The sequence below is a fragment of the Amblyomma americanum genome, chromosome 9 (assembly GCF_052857255.1).
Source record: "Amblyomma americanum isolate KBUSLIRL-KWMA chromosome 9, ASM5285725v1, whole genome shotgun sequence".
Lineage (NCBI taxonomy): Eukaryota > Metazoa > Arthropoda > Arachnida > Ixodida > Ixodidae > Amblyomma > Amblyomma americanum.
Window position 1 is genome coordinate 100,841,532 of NC_135505.1, and position 18,998 is coordinate 100,860,529.

Consider the following 18,998-nt stretch of genomic DNA (forward strand, 5'->3'; position numbering starts at 1 on the left):
AAGAAGGTGGCATGGCGCAGGCGGTCTAGGGAATCATCAATGCGGGGCAGAGGGTACACATCTTTTTTTTCGCGAGGGTACTCAGGCGCCTGTAATCGACGCAGAGCCTGAGGGTGCCATCTTTCTTCGTGACGAGAACAACAGGCGATGCCCAGGGGCTCGTGGAAGGTTGGATGACGTCGTCCTGGAGCATCTGTGTATCTTGGCGGCGGATGGCATCGTGTTCTTTGGAAGACACGCGATAAGGGCGCTGGCAAATTGGTCTTGGGTCGTCAGCAACGACAATTCGATGCTTGGTAAGCGGCGTCTGTCGGACCTTGGAAGTTTCCGCAAAACAGTCGCGGAAGGAATAGATTAGGCTTTGCACGCAGTTTTTCTGACTGGCCGAGAGGTGCGGGTTCACGTCAGTCGGAATGGCTGTAGCCGTCGCGTCGGCGAGGTCTGACGTGGTGGATAAAGAGCACTGCCTTGTACACTCTCCAAGCTCGTCAAAATAAGCGACGACTTCTGACTTCGTCAAATGTTGCGGTTCACGAGTAAAGTTCGTGACTAAGATTTCGGTACGACCATTGGCAAGGTCTACTAGGCCCCGGGCGACACAAACTTGCCGAGCGAGTAGCAGGGACATGTTCGCTTCAGCAATGCCAAGAGCGCCGGTGCTGTCAGTACACTCGACTGTGACGAACTTGCTGGCTCGCGGAGGGATTGTTATGTGGTCGTCACATATGCGCAACATTACTTTACAGGGCTCGGTGGTTGTGTTAACGGCTCGCTGGGCGGAAAAAGATACCATGAGTTCCTGAAGGTTTATGATCGCACCATACTCGTGAAGGAAATCCATGCCCAGTATGAGGTCCTTTGAACAGTCAGCTAACACGGCAAAGGAGCCGGTGAAAGTAAGACCACGGATTTGGATGCGGCAAGTGCAGACGCCGATTGGTGTCACGACATGGCCACCGGCAGTGCGGATCACGGGTCCACACCAAGGCGTCAGAACCTTACGGAGTGTCATGGCTAGCTCCCTGCTCATCACAGAAAAATCAGCGCCGGTATCGACGAGTGCGGTCAGTTCATAACTGTCGACGGTTACTAAAATTTCAGCGGAAACTAATCGTTCGCAGCACGTCGGTGAGGTCGTCGGATCGGGTCGTTGACGCTCGGGCCGTCGCGTCCAATCGTCGGGTGGAGGCTGTTGACTTCGTGCAGCGGCGGCGGCCCTACCCCCGGAGGACGCCGTCTTAAGTTTTCCCGCCGAGGGGACGTGCCTCCGAACTGACCGGAGGTTGAGGGCCGACTGGGCGTAGCAAAGCGCCTCGGGGATGGCGATCGCGACTGTCGCCGCTGTGAGGTCGGGGGCGGCACTTGAGAGTTCAGGTACTCCTCTATGTCCCGCGGTCTTTCACCATAGCGCGGTCGAGGCGCGTCCGGTGGGAATCCTCTCAGACCCATCCGCCGGTACGGGCAATTCCGCTGAACATGGCCGGGCTCCCCGCAGTGGTAGCAGAGCGGACGATCGTTGGACGTTCGCCACGCGTACGCTTTGTGGAATGGAGGGCACGGGTCCTGCTGCTGCTCGATGGGACGCACGTAACGATGGGGTGGTGGTTGTTCGGCAACGGGGCGAAACGCTTGCGGCGCCGAGGCAGGTCGGCGCAGGGCATCGCTGTAGGACATTACGTGCGGCTCCGAAAGGGGTGCTGGGGGTGGCTGCACCGCTCGCCGGATTTCGTCACGGAGAACATCGCCTGTCGAAGGTACGCTTTCTGACGGAGCACTCAAGTGGAGGTGTCGCAGTTCTTCGCGGACAATGCTCCGCACAAGCGCTCGCAGCGCCTCATCCCCGGGGCCTGGCAAGGACGTGCAGTACTGAGCGGCCGCTACATTTGCCTGACGGCCGTATTGGGCACTCCGTTCCTGCAAGGAACGTTCTATGGTCGTCGCTTCCTTGGCAAAGGCGGCGACAGTTCTCGGAGGGTCGCGCATGAGGCCAGCGAACAGCTGCTCCTTTACCCCACGCATAAGGTGCCTCACCTTTGTAGCTTCGGGCATGGCTGGGTCGGCCCGATTGAAGAGGCGGGTCATGTCCTCAATAAACATGGCCACGCTCTCGTTGGACTGCTGTGACCTGGAGCGAAGGGCAAGTTCGGCATTCTCCTTTCGCTCGCTCGAACTGAACGTGGCGAGCACCTCGCGGCGAAAAGCTGCCCAGTTAGAGAAGGACGCCTCGTGGTTCTCGAACCACGTTTTCGCCGAGTCTTGCAGTGCGAAGTACACGTTCAGCAGCTTTCGCTCGTCGTCCCATTGTTTGAACGCTGCCACACGGTCAAAACCGGCCAACCAATCTTCTACATCCTCGAACCGGTCGCCGTGGAAGGATGGTGGCGACCGAGGTGCAAGAAAGACGAACGGCGGGGCACTGCCGAAGGACTGACCTGTCTGGCTGCCAGTGGCGGAAGTCATGGCCCGAGCAGGAATCGTGAGTGGCTCAAATTAGGGTTGCAGGCCTCGCAGGCGACGGCTCGCTTTGTGGACAGGTGTGGCGTCTGCTCGTCGGGGAGAAGCGTCAGGGCTATCGTCCCGGTCAGCGTACATGGGATGATACCCAGCACCTCCACCAAAAATGTCACCGGCGAAAATACAGAGAACAAAGCTGTTCACTCGGGCGAGGTTTGCCAACACCGCCGCGCTCGTTCTGGGCAAAGAAGACGTTCGGCCACGCGCTCGGGAACACAGTTCGACCTCCAGGTGGCGCCGGCAGAAAGTCAGCAGCGTGGCATTATTATAATAATCGGATATGAAAAAGCGCAAAAAAATTAAGTAGGAACTAACTGTCCCACATAGAGGTGAACTAAGCCGAATCCCCCTCTACAAACAGGCCCGAAAAGATTATCACATAGCATCGACTAGAAATTGGATACTCGAATAAAAGTCGCAAATATTCGATGAAAACGCTGGATACAAATAATGTCTGGCGCATTGCAAGACCGGGAACTCAAACAAATTTTTGTTGCAGAGCACGACCTCCTCACGCGCGTGACTTCTTTAAAGCTCGACTGATGTCGCTCGAACGAAGAGGCTCTCGAAATTTACCACAGGTTACAACTTCTTTTTAGAGAACACTGTCAGATGCAATCATTTTCTGCCTTGTATCAAGTCGATGTTTCTTTAGGTTTTTGGGGTCGTGTGTGTTTTTTTTGGTTATTTCATGATTGACACGGCCTGGAGTGTGCTAGGGGCTCTCCTTCGAAGTTTGTGCAATACGGTGAAACGTCGCAATCGTTCGATGGGGCATCGTTCGAGGCACAGCTTGCAGAGGTTTCAAGACCACGGCTACTCTGCGAGCCTTGGCCTTACGTCCACACTTAAACATTTCCTAAGATTCAGTATATAGGGTAAGACATTTATATTCCTTTATTCCTCTTCGATTCAGTTAAGATGTCTGCTGGAATTTCTTTTCAAAGCGCTTTTATTTCGGTGATAGCAAAAAGACCCTAGGCTCGTTCATGATACATTCTAGGACGACTCTAACGACTTTTTCGTACCATCCAGGTAAAAGCGCGATGAAAATAAATTCCAACAGCCGGGCGTGTTGGCGCCGGCTAGTTCGCGTTTCTTTCCATCGAGGTACGTAGTGCGTCCACACTTAAACATTGTCTGGGATTCGGTATATAGGGTCAGAAGTTTATCTTCCTTTATTCCTCTTCAATTGAGTTATGGAGTGTGCTGGAAATCAGGACTAAAACAAGGTGTTTTTTTGCCCTTTTTACCCCTTAAATATAATTTTATGGACGTTTGTTACATCCAATCCGCCTTTTTCACGACGCGACTGCGCATGCGCCCATCCCCTGGCGGCGGTGTCGCGAAACATATTGGAAGTGTCGCGCGCTCCACTCGAGACCGGCCGTAGAAGTGTAAACAAACCGGATTCCTACGCGGGGTGCGTTGCTGCAGCCGTCGGGCGTTCAGCGCGACGTATTTGGCGACACCTACGAAATGTGTTGCATACGGCTGCAATGCCCAATATGTAAAGGGAAGCAAGCTCGGATTTTTTCGGTTTCCGAGCGCTTCCCGGGACAGCCTTCGTCGCGAAGCGTGGATAAAAGCAGTTCGCCGGCTCGACGATCGTGGCCGCCCTTGGGCACCGTCAAGCACGTCAAGACTGTGCGGGAATCACTTTGTGACAAGTACGGACGAGGTACTTTGTTTAAATGCGTGTGCAGTCTGTCACGAAGTGTTTTATTCATGGGCAGGAAGGCCTAGAATGTCACCGCGGCACCCAGACTTCGTTCCGACGCCTTTTGCTTTCTCAAGCAAGAAGGCCAAATGGGCAAGTGTTGCGAGCCGCTTTCAACGCGCGATGGAGCGGACAGCGAAAAAAAACCTACGAGAGCATTCACGCATGGTGCTAAAATTTTGTCATAATCTCCTATGGAAATTTTCTTGTTTGTGCCACTACACCCTGGCCAATCCCTCCGTGTAGGTACGTGCCACGTATTAAGAGGCAGAAGAAAAAGTGCGTTATGCGTGTGTTTGAATCATATCCATGATGAAGAGCTCTGCGTGGTATCGCCGGAATGGATCAATGTGCGCCTCTCGCGTTCGTCTTTATGGACGCGCATGCTTATTTAACCTATGCAGCGGTGTGCTGTGGGAAAATACGGCGAAATGCTAGCAGAGCTGCATTGTTGCGAGTACGCTTGTGCTTTTATAGCTCGTGTAGCTATTCTGCAGCGCTTGAGCACAACGATTGCTTGTGAAAACTGTTGTCCCCAGTCGTTTTCTGTACTACGGCGTGCACGATGTAGTATCCACCTTTCATGAATTGCAGGCATATACAGCGGGAAACGCCAGCCTCACTGATCGGGGATATTTTATTGAACATTATGTTCCGAATGTAGCCTTAACCTCTGAAGCGGCGGCCCTTGCTCAGCTGGTGTTCGCATCGCATGCCGGATGATCGGAGATACTGAAGAATTTGCTCTTCGGTGGGCACTGCAGCCTGCCTCGGACTTCGCACCCAGCCATCAGTCAATCCTAGAAGTCCTCCAGGTACCAGGTGCTGCCCAGGACATGCCATCGTCGACAGATTCCAACAAAACGTGCTCTGGAGCGGCACTCAGTCCGGCCGGGTTGGGCGCGCAGTACCCTACCAGTTAGCTGCCAGCGTTGTACGCGAGGTGGCAGCACAGGAAAATGAAAAAGGCGGATTCTCAGAGTCTGCCCAGAATCTCTTTCTCAGTGTCATACAGAAATATACTTTGATATTCCCCCGGTGGGGTTAGACCCGGAGAATAGGAAGCGGTACCTGTCTATAAAAACCGGTAGCCAACATAGCTTGTTCCCTACGCTGAGGGGCCTTATAGGCTCAAACACTCAGCGTGGTCTCCACCACCAAGTTCCTCTTCTTCGCGGACTTAGCCCGAAAGGCACGCACGCTTTGACGTAGGTGCGCCGAGCTCACAAGTGCTCAAGAGCCCGTGGAGTCGCTACTCACCAACATGCATGTTACAGACGCCCCTTTGGAGGCTTCTATGAAAGACACGTGTAAGGTGGTAGGTGCCACAGGGCCAAACGGCACAACTCCTGAATCACTTGCAAGGTGCTCACCGAGGAACTACGAAACGTGGAAGGCTTGTCCGCTAGTAACTGTGATTGCCAACACTAAGCTCAGCTCTAGTTTGTGTAGAAAATACTTCTGAGAGTGCCGTTCATCGCACAAAAAAAAACCTTGCGGAGCAAATGGCGTCCGGCATGGAGATCTTGTCCTGGCAGAAAGTCAGCATTGATCTTTGCGAAATTATGTGTGCAGGCTATCTGATTTTGATTACTTGCCGCGATATCCAGAATTAGCTGGCCTTAAAGCGTCCACCTCTGCCCACGTTGCAAATCAGCTCAAAAGAATCGTTTCACGGCATGGGATTCGTGAAGAGGTATTTTTTCAGGCAGCAGTTTGTCTTCTAATTTTCAGTGTTTTTCACTGAGGTTATGATTTCCGAAATGTCGCGTCAGGCTTTGTGTGTACACAGGCCAACGGTGAGCTCGAGAGGATGATTAGGACAATGAACTGATGCAGAACTCCAATCCCTCTGCACCCTAGAAAAATTGCTCCTCGTGACGCCAACGTGAGAGCGCTTCTAGAGGAAGACCATGCGGTCAGGGAGATACAAAAAAGGACCACAGTGGCCGTCGCGTGACGCTCAATCTACCCGTACTTGCAGGCAAAAAATAACGTGTGGATATAAGACTGCAAAGCGGCAGGCATTGTCATACGCAACTAAAAGCCGCGAAATTTGTACACCGTCAGAAATAATTCATGAGCGCTGCTCTGGATAGTCGGAGGGCACACGGGGCGCAAGCTCGGCCATCGAGCCCACTAATTTAGTTCACCTACCAAGTGAGCAGACCACGTGTTCAGGTAATCCAGACAGAAGCGAATTGTTCTGGTGCCTGCTGGACAACCATGTGCTCATGTGACACGGTCTATTGGCAAGGTGATAACAACTAAATGCGAGATTACCGCGGCGGCTGCGTTTCGATGAAGGCGAAACGCTAAGGCGCCCGTGTGCTGTGCGATGTCAGTGCACGTTAAACATCCCCAGGTGGTCGAAATTATTTCGAAGCCCTCCACTACGGCACCTCTTTCTTCCTTTCTTCTCTTAGTCTCTACTTTACCCATTTCCTTACGGCACGGTCAAAATGTCCGCCGATATGTGACAGATACTACGCCATTTCCTTTTCCTAGAAACCAATTTACACGTAGTGACGTTTTTGATTGTAAGTTGAAATATAATATGGCAAGAGCCGTCGCAGCAGCTTGAAGTATGTGGCATCTTCTTAGAATTGCTGTCATTTGTTACCTTTAGAGCTACAAGCCGCTGAAAAAAAAATATGCGCAGTTAGGCGGTGGGTGCGTTCTACTGTGAGTCACGACGCCTTTATCTGGGAGCATGATGGTGTGCACGATCATCGTTGACGTCACAGCCCTGTGGGGTGTATACTGAAATGTTTGATAATTACTGGGTATTTTATTTGCTTGAGCTTCAGAAAGCCGTCTGCAGTGTTTTTTTGTTTGAGCATCGTCGCTCCGACGTGGGCCGTTGACTCCACGCACGGTTTGTCTTCCCTGCTGGTTTCACAAGTAACTGCCCGAGTTGACGCACAAATGCACAACAAAATGAGATTGTTTTTTCATGCGAATCAAGGCCAAAACTGTGACTACGTGCAGCGACTAGTAGAAACAAAAAAAGGACGAGCTGCATGAACAAGACCATGGGTTATGAATTTGCAGAGATTCTAAACGATTTATCCCCAAAGACAAATAAGTAATGGCCACTTATAACGAACTTGACGGTTGCGCGGATTGTGTTTGTTGTATCCGAGGTTCGTATTAAGTAGACGTCCCTTGTTGCAGCCAAAAATGAAAACTCACACAATGTAAACCTCTTATGCTCGTGTGTTTATTCAAGTAGACCCTACTGCGTCTCTTTCAAGGCTCCGCAGAGCAGTTACATACCCCTCGCCGATAGTGTGGCTGCTCCCAAGCTGCTTTAGGGACGCTGCTATATAACTAATCGCGGTGGAAGCCCCCATGACAGCCGATGGCATACGTATAGGACTCTTCGTCATCGTCAGCGAATTCCTGGCAATGGGAGAGTGTTTGTACTTCGCGAACTACGAGGGCGAGTCAAATGAAAGTGAGCCATTGCGAATACATGAAAAACGAGGAACATTGTTTTAATGTAGTCTCCATGAGCATTCAGACATTTGTCCCACTGACTAACGAGTCGCGTGATTCCTGGATTCCTGTCTCATAAAACTCCTTGGGTTGCTGCTTCACACAGTCTGTAACTGACTCTTTGACGTCATCGTCCGGCACGAATCCAGTTCCCGTGAGCTGCTTTTTCAATTGGCGGAAAATGTGGGGGTCGCAAGGCGAAAAGTTTGGGCTGTATGACGGATGACGCAGCGTTCCCACTTTTTCCAGTTTTTGTGTTAACCACATCAGCGACGTGCGGACGGGCACTGTCGTGGAGCAAGGTGATGGCCCCATTCGTAAATTTTTCCACGTCGTTTGTTCTTCACTGCGACACGCAGCCGATCCAGCGTTTCACAAAATTTGAAAATATTTATAGTCCCTGGAAGTTTAGCAATTTCGATCATTAATGGCGCCTGACGATCGAAAAAAAGTCAGCAGCACCTTTCTGGCAGAAATGACGGCCTCTGCTTCAAGAGTCTGACCGACCGCCTGAAGACCGAGAGGATTGGCGCTGCCTTGACACATCTGATCCGGTATCACAATGATGGTGACGGCTTATTGTCTACAATTGTGACCGGGAACGAATCATGGTGACACTACTACCAGCCTGAAATACGACGGCAAAGCTAACAGTGGAAACAGTCGAATTCGCTAACTCCAAAGAAAGCCACACCGGGCTGTTCAACTTTTGGATCGTCCACTATGTCACGCAACCGTGTTCAGCCCAATGTATGAGAGCATTGAAGAGCATTTATCCTCACGCCTGCGAGTCACTTTCGTAAATGAGGGACGCCTGTGTGCTGCGCGCATGCCTCGCGGATAATGGACCGAACCATTATTGCGCGGGGTGGGCTGGCTTCCTTTCATTTGTCTCTCCCTCGCATTATTTTGGTTAGTGTACGGCGCTCCGATGTGGCGTCCTCGCGTGCACCCATCAAGTCATTCCAGGTGACATCATGTTCGGCTAGCTGCGCATTGACAACGTGTTGCCACAAATAAGCGTGCGCCCGACAACGCGGGGGACTACGTCCTTAGGTTACCAACTTGCTGACATTCTGAACGATTTATTCCAGACAAACACCATTTCAGAACGCCCCTTGGTCTCCTATTCTCATACACTTGCAGCTCAGGGGTGCAACTCCCACCTGACCACAAGGTTGTCGTTTTCCACGAATCCGCCAGTGATTATGTCGTTGAGGTCAAGTGGACTAGAAAAATACGCAGGCCGGTTTTCCGCTTCAGTGGGTTTTTGAAAATATACGCGAGAATGATCTGTCACTCCCACATATTCCCGTTTGGAGCCATCTTTGGGGTGCACAACGCTCAGCCCTACTTTGTGCTGGAATGGCCACTGAAGAAAGTCGTCCATGTCACCTTTGCACAGAACGATTCTCGCGCAGAGTTTCACAGATTCCCCTTTCTTTTCGAGGCAGACTCCAGGCAAAATGCAGTAGCCGCGCAGGTACACCTTCTCGCTTACGTATCTAGACCAGCCTTCTTTTAGCGCTTTCTCTTTCAGTTCTTCGACTCCTTTTACACTGAAAATTGTGAGAGCCACTTGAAGTTTAGGATGTCCAATGAATTGTCTAATTTTCTCCACGGTCATCTGTGTATTTTGTTTACCTTCAGCTTTGATGGCATCTGCTATCTGAGACAGGTGATCTCGAGTGCCCTTTGTCTCCTTATCCAGGTCCTTTCTGATTGTTCTCTCTAATGTGTTTATGATCCCTGGAAGATTAATAATAGCATCACCTAATGTAGTTACACACGATTTCACTTCCTCGGTAGACACAGTGATGTCATGCATGCCTTTAGTGAGAATGTCGTGTTTCTGCAGTGTCTCAGCGGCCAGTTCTTGTTTTAAAGTTTCCTTCAGAGTGTTTATAGCGTGGGAGACTCCGGTTAGCGTGTCACCATGCATGGCAATATCAGCAACAAGGCGCTCAAATAACCTTCTGCTCTCAGCCGCCTGCTTTTCCAGTTCTGCCCGGAAAGTAGCAAGAAACGCGGTGGCATCCTTGCAGTTGGACGGCACTTCGGCTCCAGTTCCAAGAGGCGTCCCTTTTGTGTCACACGCTGACCTAAGGTGAGAGCACACGTCACTGCAGAGAACACCGGCAGAGCACTTGGGGCAGGAAACCGAGTGGTGTCGACATTCGCGCTGAAAATGCCGGAGGAGCTCAGAGGCGGCCACCACAGAACTGCACCCACGTTCTTCATTCCAGCACCTGACCTGCAGATAGAAAAAAAACAGGTACCATTCATGGGAGAAATACAAGAGCATCTGCGAGTCCTCGGCGATTATACTTTCTCGCTGATGTGTTCACGACTCTAAAACTAATTTTTTTATCTAAAATGTCCCTGAAATAGTTTCCTTTTTTTCTTTCCATCGTACAAATCAAGGTCTTTTAAGTAAAAGGGCCTCGGTGTGACAGGTGTTTATTCTTTGTCTAGTAACGTAAGCAGCCACGAGCAAGATTGCGCGCATCGGTTAGAGACTGCGGGATGGAAAAGGCGGAGGATAGGGGTACAAAGATGGTGCGTCATCTAAGCGCGGCTCGCGGGAGTTCAGTCGAGGCATTTTTGGCGATACTGCCGTTGAGTGTGCTGTGCTCTGGGGAGTTGAGTGCCGTGTATATATACTGCCTGTTTATCGGTTATAATCACAACTTAGTCATTAATGTGGAATAGTTCATGAATACCAAATTTCGCCTCTTGAAACCTTCTGGCGATTGCGTTTCGGTCAATGAGAGCGTTTGGAACGTAATACTATACATGATCACTTTCCTACTCATCCTGCCTAGAAAGGCCTTCTTTATTCTCAGGGTAAAACGTTTTCCATATTACATGCCTCAGTACATCTTCTCGCTGTCAAAAAGCCCAGAACTGCACACTCTAAGCTGTGCACCCATGTGTTTCCACGGACGTGTTGGTTAGCGTGCATTCAAATATTACAACATGAGCACAGGGCAAGAAAAGCGGGTCGTGACGCTTCTGCGAACGCTTCAGCAACCTCTCCGGAGGCCCACTGTCACTTTGATCTATATGTTTTCAATCCGGCTGATGTATCTTATCACTAGTGTCTGAGGTAAGATCTAACATGAACATATTGATCTTTAGATGCAAAAAAAAGTTGCCATGATACATGTATATCACTGGCTGTAAAGCCTGGGATACATAGAGTTTTTACGGCGGCAGGTCTGCGGCACGCTCTCGACGCATTGCGCAGAGAAAAACGCCCACTTCCGCCTGAGTGGACCCAGCAGATACTCTACCTCGACATCCTGTGAGACCGGGGGCGGCGGCTGACGCGGCCATTAGCAGGGCAGAAAGCGCAACTTCCCGATTTCATTGCCTCCACCAACATGGCCACCATGGCTAACAAGCTACGTAGTAATTTTGGCATGGATTTTTTTTTTTGTGAAGATAGACGCTTCATCAAGCATGAAGAGTAGCTTCGTTGAGAGAACACGACCTGATCTTGGATCTAAATTCCAGTGTTTTCTCTCTCAAGCGAAAGGTTTCGAAGAAAACCGCGCCGCTAGTATCGGCGGCTGAGCAGGACTCACAATGTACTTACTAGACGTCATGCATTCCAGCGCGTAAATCCCACTATTTATACCTATGCACACGTGCTGAAATTAATAAACTGGTGTCGAAATGATTGACAGCGTTGCTACTCTGACAGATCTTCTCACTCCCTTTTATCTGCCACTTTCTAATCTTATCTGCTTTCACGTCGAGGGGTACGCCCAGGGGCGACGCCACATCCTCGTTGTATATATTTCCAGACGGGCATCGGTCCGCCTCGGTATTTTCTGCCGCACGAACTTCGTCGAAAAAAATTTGACATGTATCCCGGAGTAAGGGTGTCAAGAAAGCGCTAACTGGCTTTTAAAACTCTACTTTTTGAGCCAACAGTGCAGCCCAATCATTATTTTGTTCGCCGCGCTGGTGTATTTTTATGGTGCTAGACAGCTGCAGATTGTCCACACAGACTGTTCATCACGGGTGTTTATTCTGCTGTGTTCGAGGCTTTCAACAAAAAGCACGTTCATTGCTTGAATCTAATTTTTCGACGCACTTAAGAAAGCACACATGGCGAATCCGGGCATTTGTATCCACCCATAGCAAAGCGACGCGATGTTATTCACGCTGCCTGGCTTCTTTATTTTAAGTGCACAGGTTTATTCTAAGCATGTCTTTCTCATTCCGTTTAAGCCTGCTAATTTCCCGCGTGGCATCTCTGCCGTTTAACCGTTGCGGCTTCGTGTACACAATATTGCTCAGTCATGACCTCTTTGAGGTCGCTAGCATACTTGTGTTACAAGGGAGCGTGAGTGGCGTTACAATTTTTGAGACTGGTGGGCTCTACTTTAGGGGGAAAAATAGCCGGGCTAAGTACATTTACGCATCAACTGCAGAAGGTGCCATTTTTCGGCACACTCTACAACATTCACATGGAAGATATGTGACTTCTGTTTGAAGTAATGAGTTTGCTAATTTATAATTACCAAGTTAAACGCTTCAAAGATATATTTCCTCTGGTCGAAACCACTGCCTATTTGTGAGCAGTAGTTGTATCATCGCATAGCATGTGTTATTTGGTTTGGTTTGGTTTATAGGGGTTTAACGTCCGAAAGCAACTCCGGCTATGAGAGACGCCGTAGTGAAGGGCTCTGGAAATTTCGACCACCTGGGGTCCTTTAACGTGCACTGACATCGCACAGTACACAGGCCTCTAGAATTTCACCTCTATCGAAATTCGATCGCCGCGGCCGGGATCGAACCCGCGTCTTTGGGGCCGGCAGCCGAGCCATGTGTTATTAGACAGTTTTAGTTGACCGGAGCGGCGTCCCGCTCCTCTCAGGCAGCCCAGCGGGAACACAACTGCGCATGCGCAGTCCGCTTGGCCCTAAGCGGGATACCAGAGCGCACATCCCGTTCCGCTCGCTGACGACCCTAGAGTAGCGAGCCTAGCGAGACGTTCCCCGGCAGCGGAGCAAGATGGCTGCCCCAGCTAGGCAAGCACGCAGAGCGTCGTAGTCTATTTCCGCCAGCGGTGCTAATCCGGCTTTGACATCGTCTTTCTAGATGTAGCAAATGTAGACGATGTACGTGCATGCGTACGGTGGCTCGTGAAATCAACATCAACGTCGGGAAAAATTTGTACAATCTTGGCTAGGGCTGCTGTTGGCTTGGTTTAGATATCGAGAAGACCCGACCTGTCGAAGTGCATCAATGTATGTTAAAAAATATTTCTGCTGCCTGAATTATTTTCAGCTGCATTAAAATGGTACAATATATAGTATGTTTTACAGTGTAAAAAGAAATAATGACACTCATCATCATCAGCCTTTACTACACCCACTGCAGGGCAAAGGCCTCTCCCATGTCTCTCCAATTAACCCTATCCTTTGCCAGCTTCATCCACCCTTTGCCTGCAAACTTCTTAATCTCATCCGCCCACCTAACCTTCTGCCGCCCCCTGCTACGCTTACTTTCTCTTGGAACCCACTCCGTTACCCTTAAAGACCAGCGGTTATCCTGCCTTCGCATTACATGCCCTGCCCAAGCCCATTTCTTTCTCTTGATTTCGACTAGGATGTCATTAACCCGTGTTTGTTCCCTCACCCACTCTGCCCGCTTCCGATCTCTTAACGTTACACCTATCATTTTTCTTTCCATGGCTCGCTGCGTTGTCCTTAACTTAAGCTGAACTCTTTTCGTTAGCCTCCACGTTTCTGCCCCGTAGGTGAGTACCGGTAAGATTATGCTGTTGTACACTTTCCTCTTGAGGGAAATTGGTAAACTGCCACTCATGATCTGCGAGAATTTGCCATATGCGCTCCACCCCATTCTTATCCTTCTAGTTATCTCCCTCTCATGATCCGGATCAGCTGTAACTACCTGCCCTAAGTAGACGTATTCCGGGACAATTTCTAGGCTCTCCCTGCCAACTGTGAACTGTTGTTCCCTTGCTAGGCTGTTGAACATTACCTTGGTTTTCTGCATGTTAATTTTTAGACCCATCGATCTGCTCTGACTGTCTAACTCGTTGATCATGATTTGCAGTTCACCTCCTGAGTGACTCAGCAAGGCAATGTCATCAGCTAATCGCAGATTATTTAGGTATTCTCCATTTATTCTTATTCCCAACTGTTCCCAATTCAGGCCTCGAAAAACCTCCTGCAAACATGCGGTGAACAGCATTGGCGAGATCGTGTCTCCTTGCCTGACACCCTTCCTTATTGGAATTTTATTGCTGATTTTATGAAGGACTAAAGTAGCTGTGCAGTTGCTATATATATATCTTCCAGTATTTTGACATAAGGCTCTTCTACCCCCTGATTACGCAATGCCTGTATGACTGCTGAGGTTTCCACTGAGTCGAATGCTTTCTCGTAATCAATGAAAGCTATATAGAGAGGTTGGTTATATTCTGCGCATTTCTCTATCACCTGAATGATAGTGTGAATATGATCTATTGTGGAATATCCTTTACGAAAGCCTGCCTGATCATTTGGTTGATTAAAGTCTAACGTTGCCCTGACTCTATTAGCGATTACCTTAGTAAATACTTTGTAGGCAACGGATAGCAAGCAGATCGGCCTGTAATTTTTCAAGTCCTTGGCGTCTCCCTTCTTATGAATTAAGATAATGTTTGCATTCTTCCAAGCTTCTGGTACAGTCGAGGTCATAAGGCATTGCGTATACAGGGTGGCTAGTTTTTCTAGCACGATGTCCCCTCCATCCTTCAACAGATCTGCTGTTACCTGATCCTCCCCAGCTGCTTTTCCCCTTTTCATTGCTTCTAAGGCTTTCTTTACTTCATCTTTCGTTACTGGCGGGATGACGCATTGCTGTGCACTGCTGTTCTCATTAGCGCTCCGATTACATTGGCTACTGTACAGGTCTGTGTAGAATTCTTCGGCTACGTTAGCTATCTTATCCATATTGCTAATGACATTGCCCTGCTTGTCTCTTAATGCATACATCTGGTTTTTACCTATGCCTAGTTTCCTCTTCACTGTTTTTAGGCTACCTCCGTTCTTTATAGCATGCTCGATTCTCTCCATATTAAACTTCCTTATGTCGGCTACCTTGCGCTTATTTATTAACTTTGATAGCTCCGTTAGCTCTATTCTATTGGTAGTGTTAGATGCAGCGATGGCGTAGAGGTAGAACATCCGCCTCGCGTGCAAGAGGACCGGGGTTCAAATCCTGGTGCCGCGCAATTCTCCACCGGGTTTAAAAAAAAAAATCCGCGTGTCGATGGAATTGCATAACCAGGCCTGGAGTGCGGCCTGATCTCGGTGACGAAAACCGACAACGCACTCCCTCACCAGAGCAGGATTTGGCCACCCTGGTGTAGTACTTGGCCACAACCTTCTATGATCAAACCAATTAACCCTCGGCCCTCAGTCCCCAGCGGCTGCAGAGCAACTGACCACGGCGGCGGTCAGACCTGTGATGCAGCGGAGGGTGCTAAGAATCTCTGGCTCCGGACAGGCCGCCATTGGAATCTGAACCTGGCAACGTTTAACGCTAGAACTTTAGCTAGTGAGGCTAGCCTAGCAGTGCTGTTTGAGGAACTAGCGGGAATTAAATGGGATGTGATAGGGCTTAGCGAAGTTAGGAGGCCCGGTGAGGCGTATACAGTACTAAAGGACGGACACATACTGTGCTATCGCGGGTTAGAGGATAGACGAGAACTAGGTGTGGGTTTCCTCATTAATAAGGATATAGCTGGCAACGTAGAGGAGCTCTACAGTATTAACGAGAGGGTAGCAGCTATAGTAATTAGGCTGAATAGGAGGTACAAGCTGAAAGTGGTGCAGGCCTACGCACCCACATCCAGCCATGATGACCAGACCGTTGAAAGCTTCTATGAGGACGTAGAATCAGCAATGAATAAAGTAAAATCGCAGTACACTGTACTAATGGGCGACTTCAATGCGAAGGTGGGCAAGAAGCAGGCTGACGACCACGCAGTAGGTGACTATGGGATAGGCTCTAGAAATAGCAGGGGAGAGTTATTGGTCGAATTCGCGGATAGAAATAATTTACGGATCATGAATACCTTCTTCCGCAAACGAGAAAACAGGAAGTGGACCTGGAAGAGCCCCAATGGTGAGATTAAAAATGAAATCGACTTCATACTATGCGCTAAACCTGGCATCATTCAGGATGTGGCCGTCCTCGGAAGGGTGCGTTGCAGCGACCATAGAATGGTAAGGTCTAGAATTAGCTTAGACTTGAAAAGGGAACGGAAGAAGCTAGCGAAGAAGAAGACCATTAACGAGTTAGCCGTAAGAGGGAAAGCACAAGAGTTTAGGATAGCGCTGCAAAACAGATATTCGGCTTTAACTGAGGAAGATGATCTTGATGTTCATTCAATGCACGATAACCTGACATCAATAATTACGGAGTGCGCAGTAGAAGTAGGCGGTAGGACAGTTCGAAAAGATACCGGGAAGCTATCTCAGGTGACGAAAGATCTGATTAAGAAGCGCCAAAACATGAATGACACTATATAGTTTATCAAATGTAGTGCTTCCAGTTGAGTTGCACAGAGGGCGCTACGAGTCTCCTCCGCTAAGGGAAATTCGCTTCACGCGCAACTAAAAGCGATTTCGGTGTCAGCGCTCCGCTACCGCTTACCGTGCTACCGTGAGCGGAACGGGACCGTCGCTCCGGTCAACTAAAACTGTCTAATTAATATGTCAAGCTCAAAACTGCTGCATGAAAATTGCTTGCCCAACAGACAGGCAAATGTGAATTTGAAGTACACACTGAAATAATTGCTGGACTAATTCCGCTCGAGAAAGACGCCTCCACCTCGGATTAAGAGCCCGAGAGCAGTTGTGGAAACACCGGCTATATTTCAGGGCAGAGAGAATGCATTGCCTCTGATAGTGCTGGTGACGCTTCCAAGCAGCAGCTTGGAAACCTTATAAATGCATTCCACTGCAGTGCTCATCGCCACCGTGCAAGGTTTCACATTGTTACAAAGCATGAAAACAGGTCATTCTTCGCGTTGCACAGAACCGGAATTGCAGAAGGTTTCCTCTCTATTCGCTAGTGGACGTGACAAACACAACGTTCTTTACAACATTTATTTTGAAGAAGCTTGGCACACAGCAGCAAGCCCCATGACGCAATAAGGGCATCGTAATCCCCTTCTTAATTGTTGCGAAGTATAACAACGCACTGCAAATATATTCACTACACCGTTGGGCCTGCTCCAATGGGAATTTTGTGATAAGAGGTTCCTGTTACTGGAGCACAGCTCACATATTATACCGAAACACAATCTTTACAATGCACGAACTTAGATTATTAAGGCCGTTTCCTAAAACACAAGGCTATCTCTTAGACAAGAGTGGCTTAAATTACATTCAGTTTTTATTTATTGATGCAAATAATTCAATCGCTTGATTTATCCTGTGCTGCCAAATGCCGTGAGTAAGGAGGCAGTCGCCCCGTCAAGCTGCTCTCCGGAGCACCTTTTTCGCGGCTGCTCCTTTCCTTGTAAAGGAGGAAAATAAACTCATTTTTTATTAATTTATTATTATTATTATTCGGAGTCCGGCTGAGCCGTAAATAGAACTCCGCTATGAGTGTCGCAATAAGCACTGTCCATGTAAAAGCGAAAGCTTTTTCTTCTCCAGTCCGCAGCCTCCTCGCGGTGAGCGTGAGTTTGACCTTGAACCAAGGAATATCCACGTGACAACAATGACGTCACTCAACCGCAGCAACGCCGAAGCCGTGCGCTCGCTCTGTCTAGACAGCCTCCGCTGCCTCACAGCAGGTGCCAACGGTCTGAAACAGCTCCCGAGAATTTCACGGCTGCAGTTGTCATGTATGATACAGGCGAGACGCCTCGTGAACTGTCTGCGTCTCAGAGATTGAGAAGACGACAGTCACCAAAGCGAAAGCTTTGAAATTTCAGCCTCGTAAACCTTGGCTAAACGTCAGTCATTACCACTGCAGGCAACACCCAAGTTTAACCAAGCTTTACCTTTCAAGCTTTCGCTTCGGTAACTTAGATTTAGCCGGGTTAAAACTTTCCCCCATTTTTTTTTGCTCAAAACGTTTTATACCTCATAATCAGATTGTGAAGTCTGCAATTCGCTTCTTAAAGTACCACCTGCGCTCAAATCCGGACGAAAATGGTAGCCTCTGTCCGCAACTCTCTAGTGGTCGGAATGCGTGAAGAGAGCACAGCAAGTTTCCATTTCATTTCCTTCGCTGGCATTGGTCACTGTTCGTGCTGACGTAGGCAGCGAGAATATGTCACGCTGGTCGCGGCCGAAGCATGCCCATGAGATCACTCCCTTCATGCGTGCTGCAGCACTGGCCAAACGGCGCAGAGACCCATGAACCACACAGCACGACTGTGCGTTTCCCACCCCTGATAATCCTCATCAGTGGTTATCCCACATTAGAACAGAAACGCTTTGACCAGCGCTTTCTTTACTGTCAATGCCTTTTTTAATAGGCAACTGGCGAACGTAACCACAACAGCGACGGAAGCGCCACTCGCGGCAAGCAGCACACTTGCTGCAGGATAAGCTCGCCGGCGCACGAGCTCGCACGGCTGCAATCCGATCGCGGCGGCGGGTCCTGCTGCGTTCTCAGTCTGCTAAGACTGCCGATTTTAAACGTAAAGATTCGAGCTGCCGCATCATTGTCTACTGCACAGGCTTGCACATGCGATATTTAACCTGGACTGACGGTTTGACAGCGCTAGTCGATCGCACTCGTCCCGCGGCAAACGTTGCATGAAACACTAGCGTTTGCCCCTTGTCGGGGAATTAAACTGCGAACGCCGATTGCATGCAAGAATAACAGATTGGTTCCCCACTCGTAACTTGAGAATAAGAGGCATGTTTTTGTTGGTGATGCGAAACTAAATGACATCAACCTGGCTTACTACCGCTCGACACTGTTGTAAAAGCGACACTGAGGTTCCGGGCTAAGGGATAGCTATATTAGTGCGAATGTTTCTGGGGGAAAAATTTCATTCGGAACTAATTCCTCATAGGTCTGTTGAACCCCTGCCCCTTCCGAAAACCAATTAGTCAATATTTTATTATAAAACAGCGCCACACGGGGAATGCGCTTTTGTTGCGGAACGTATTTCTGCATAAACCATATATACCAGTCAGCCCCCAGAACCGTAAAAAAAACTGCCTACATGAATCGCTGGTAAACTTTGAGCGCGCTGATAATTAAT

At 49.2% G+C, this 18,998-nt stretch overlaps 1 protein-coding gene across 3 annotated transcripts in view; it reads right to left on the reverse strand.

The window, feature by feature from the left end:
* The window catches only part of LOC144103877 (TNF receptor-associated factor 2-like), a 67,564-nt gene that overhangs the window by 46,699 nt on the left and 1,867 nt on the right, over window positions 1-18,998 (reverse strand). The window contains exon 2 of one of the 3 annotated variants that reach the window (XM_077636583.1): window positions 7,256-9,989. The exons of the other annotated variants lie outside the window; for them this stretch is intronic. Within the exon in view, the coding sequence (XP_077492709.1) occupies window positions 8,883-9,989 (1,107 nt within the window). The 3' untranslated portion in view covers window positions 7,256-8,882. Of the gene's footprint in view, window positions 1-7,255; window positions 9,990-18,998 lie in introns of those variants that run through there. 3 annotated transcript variants of the gene reach the window in all.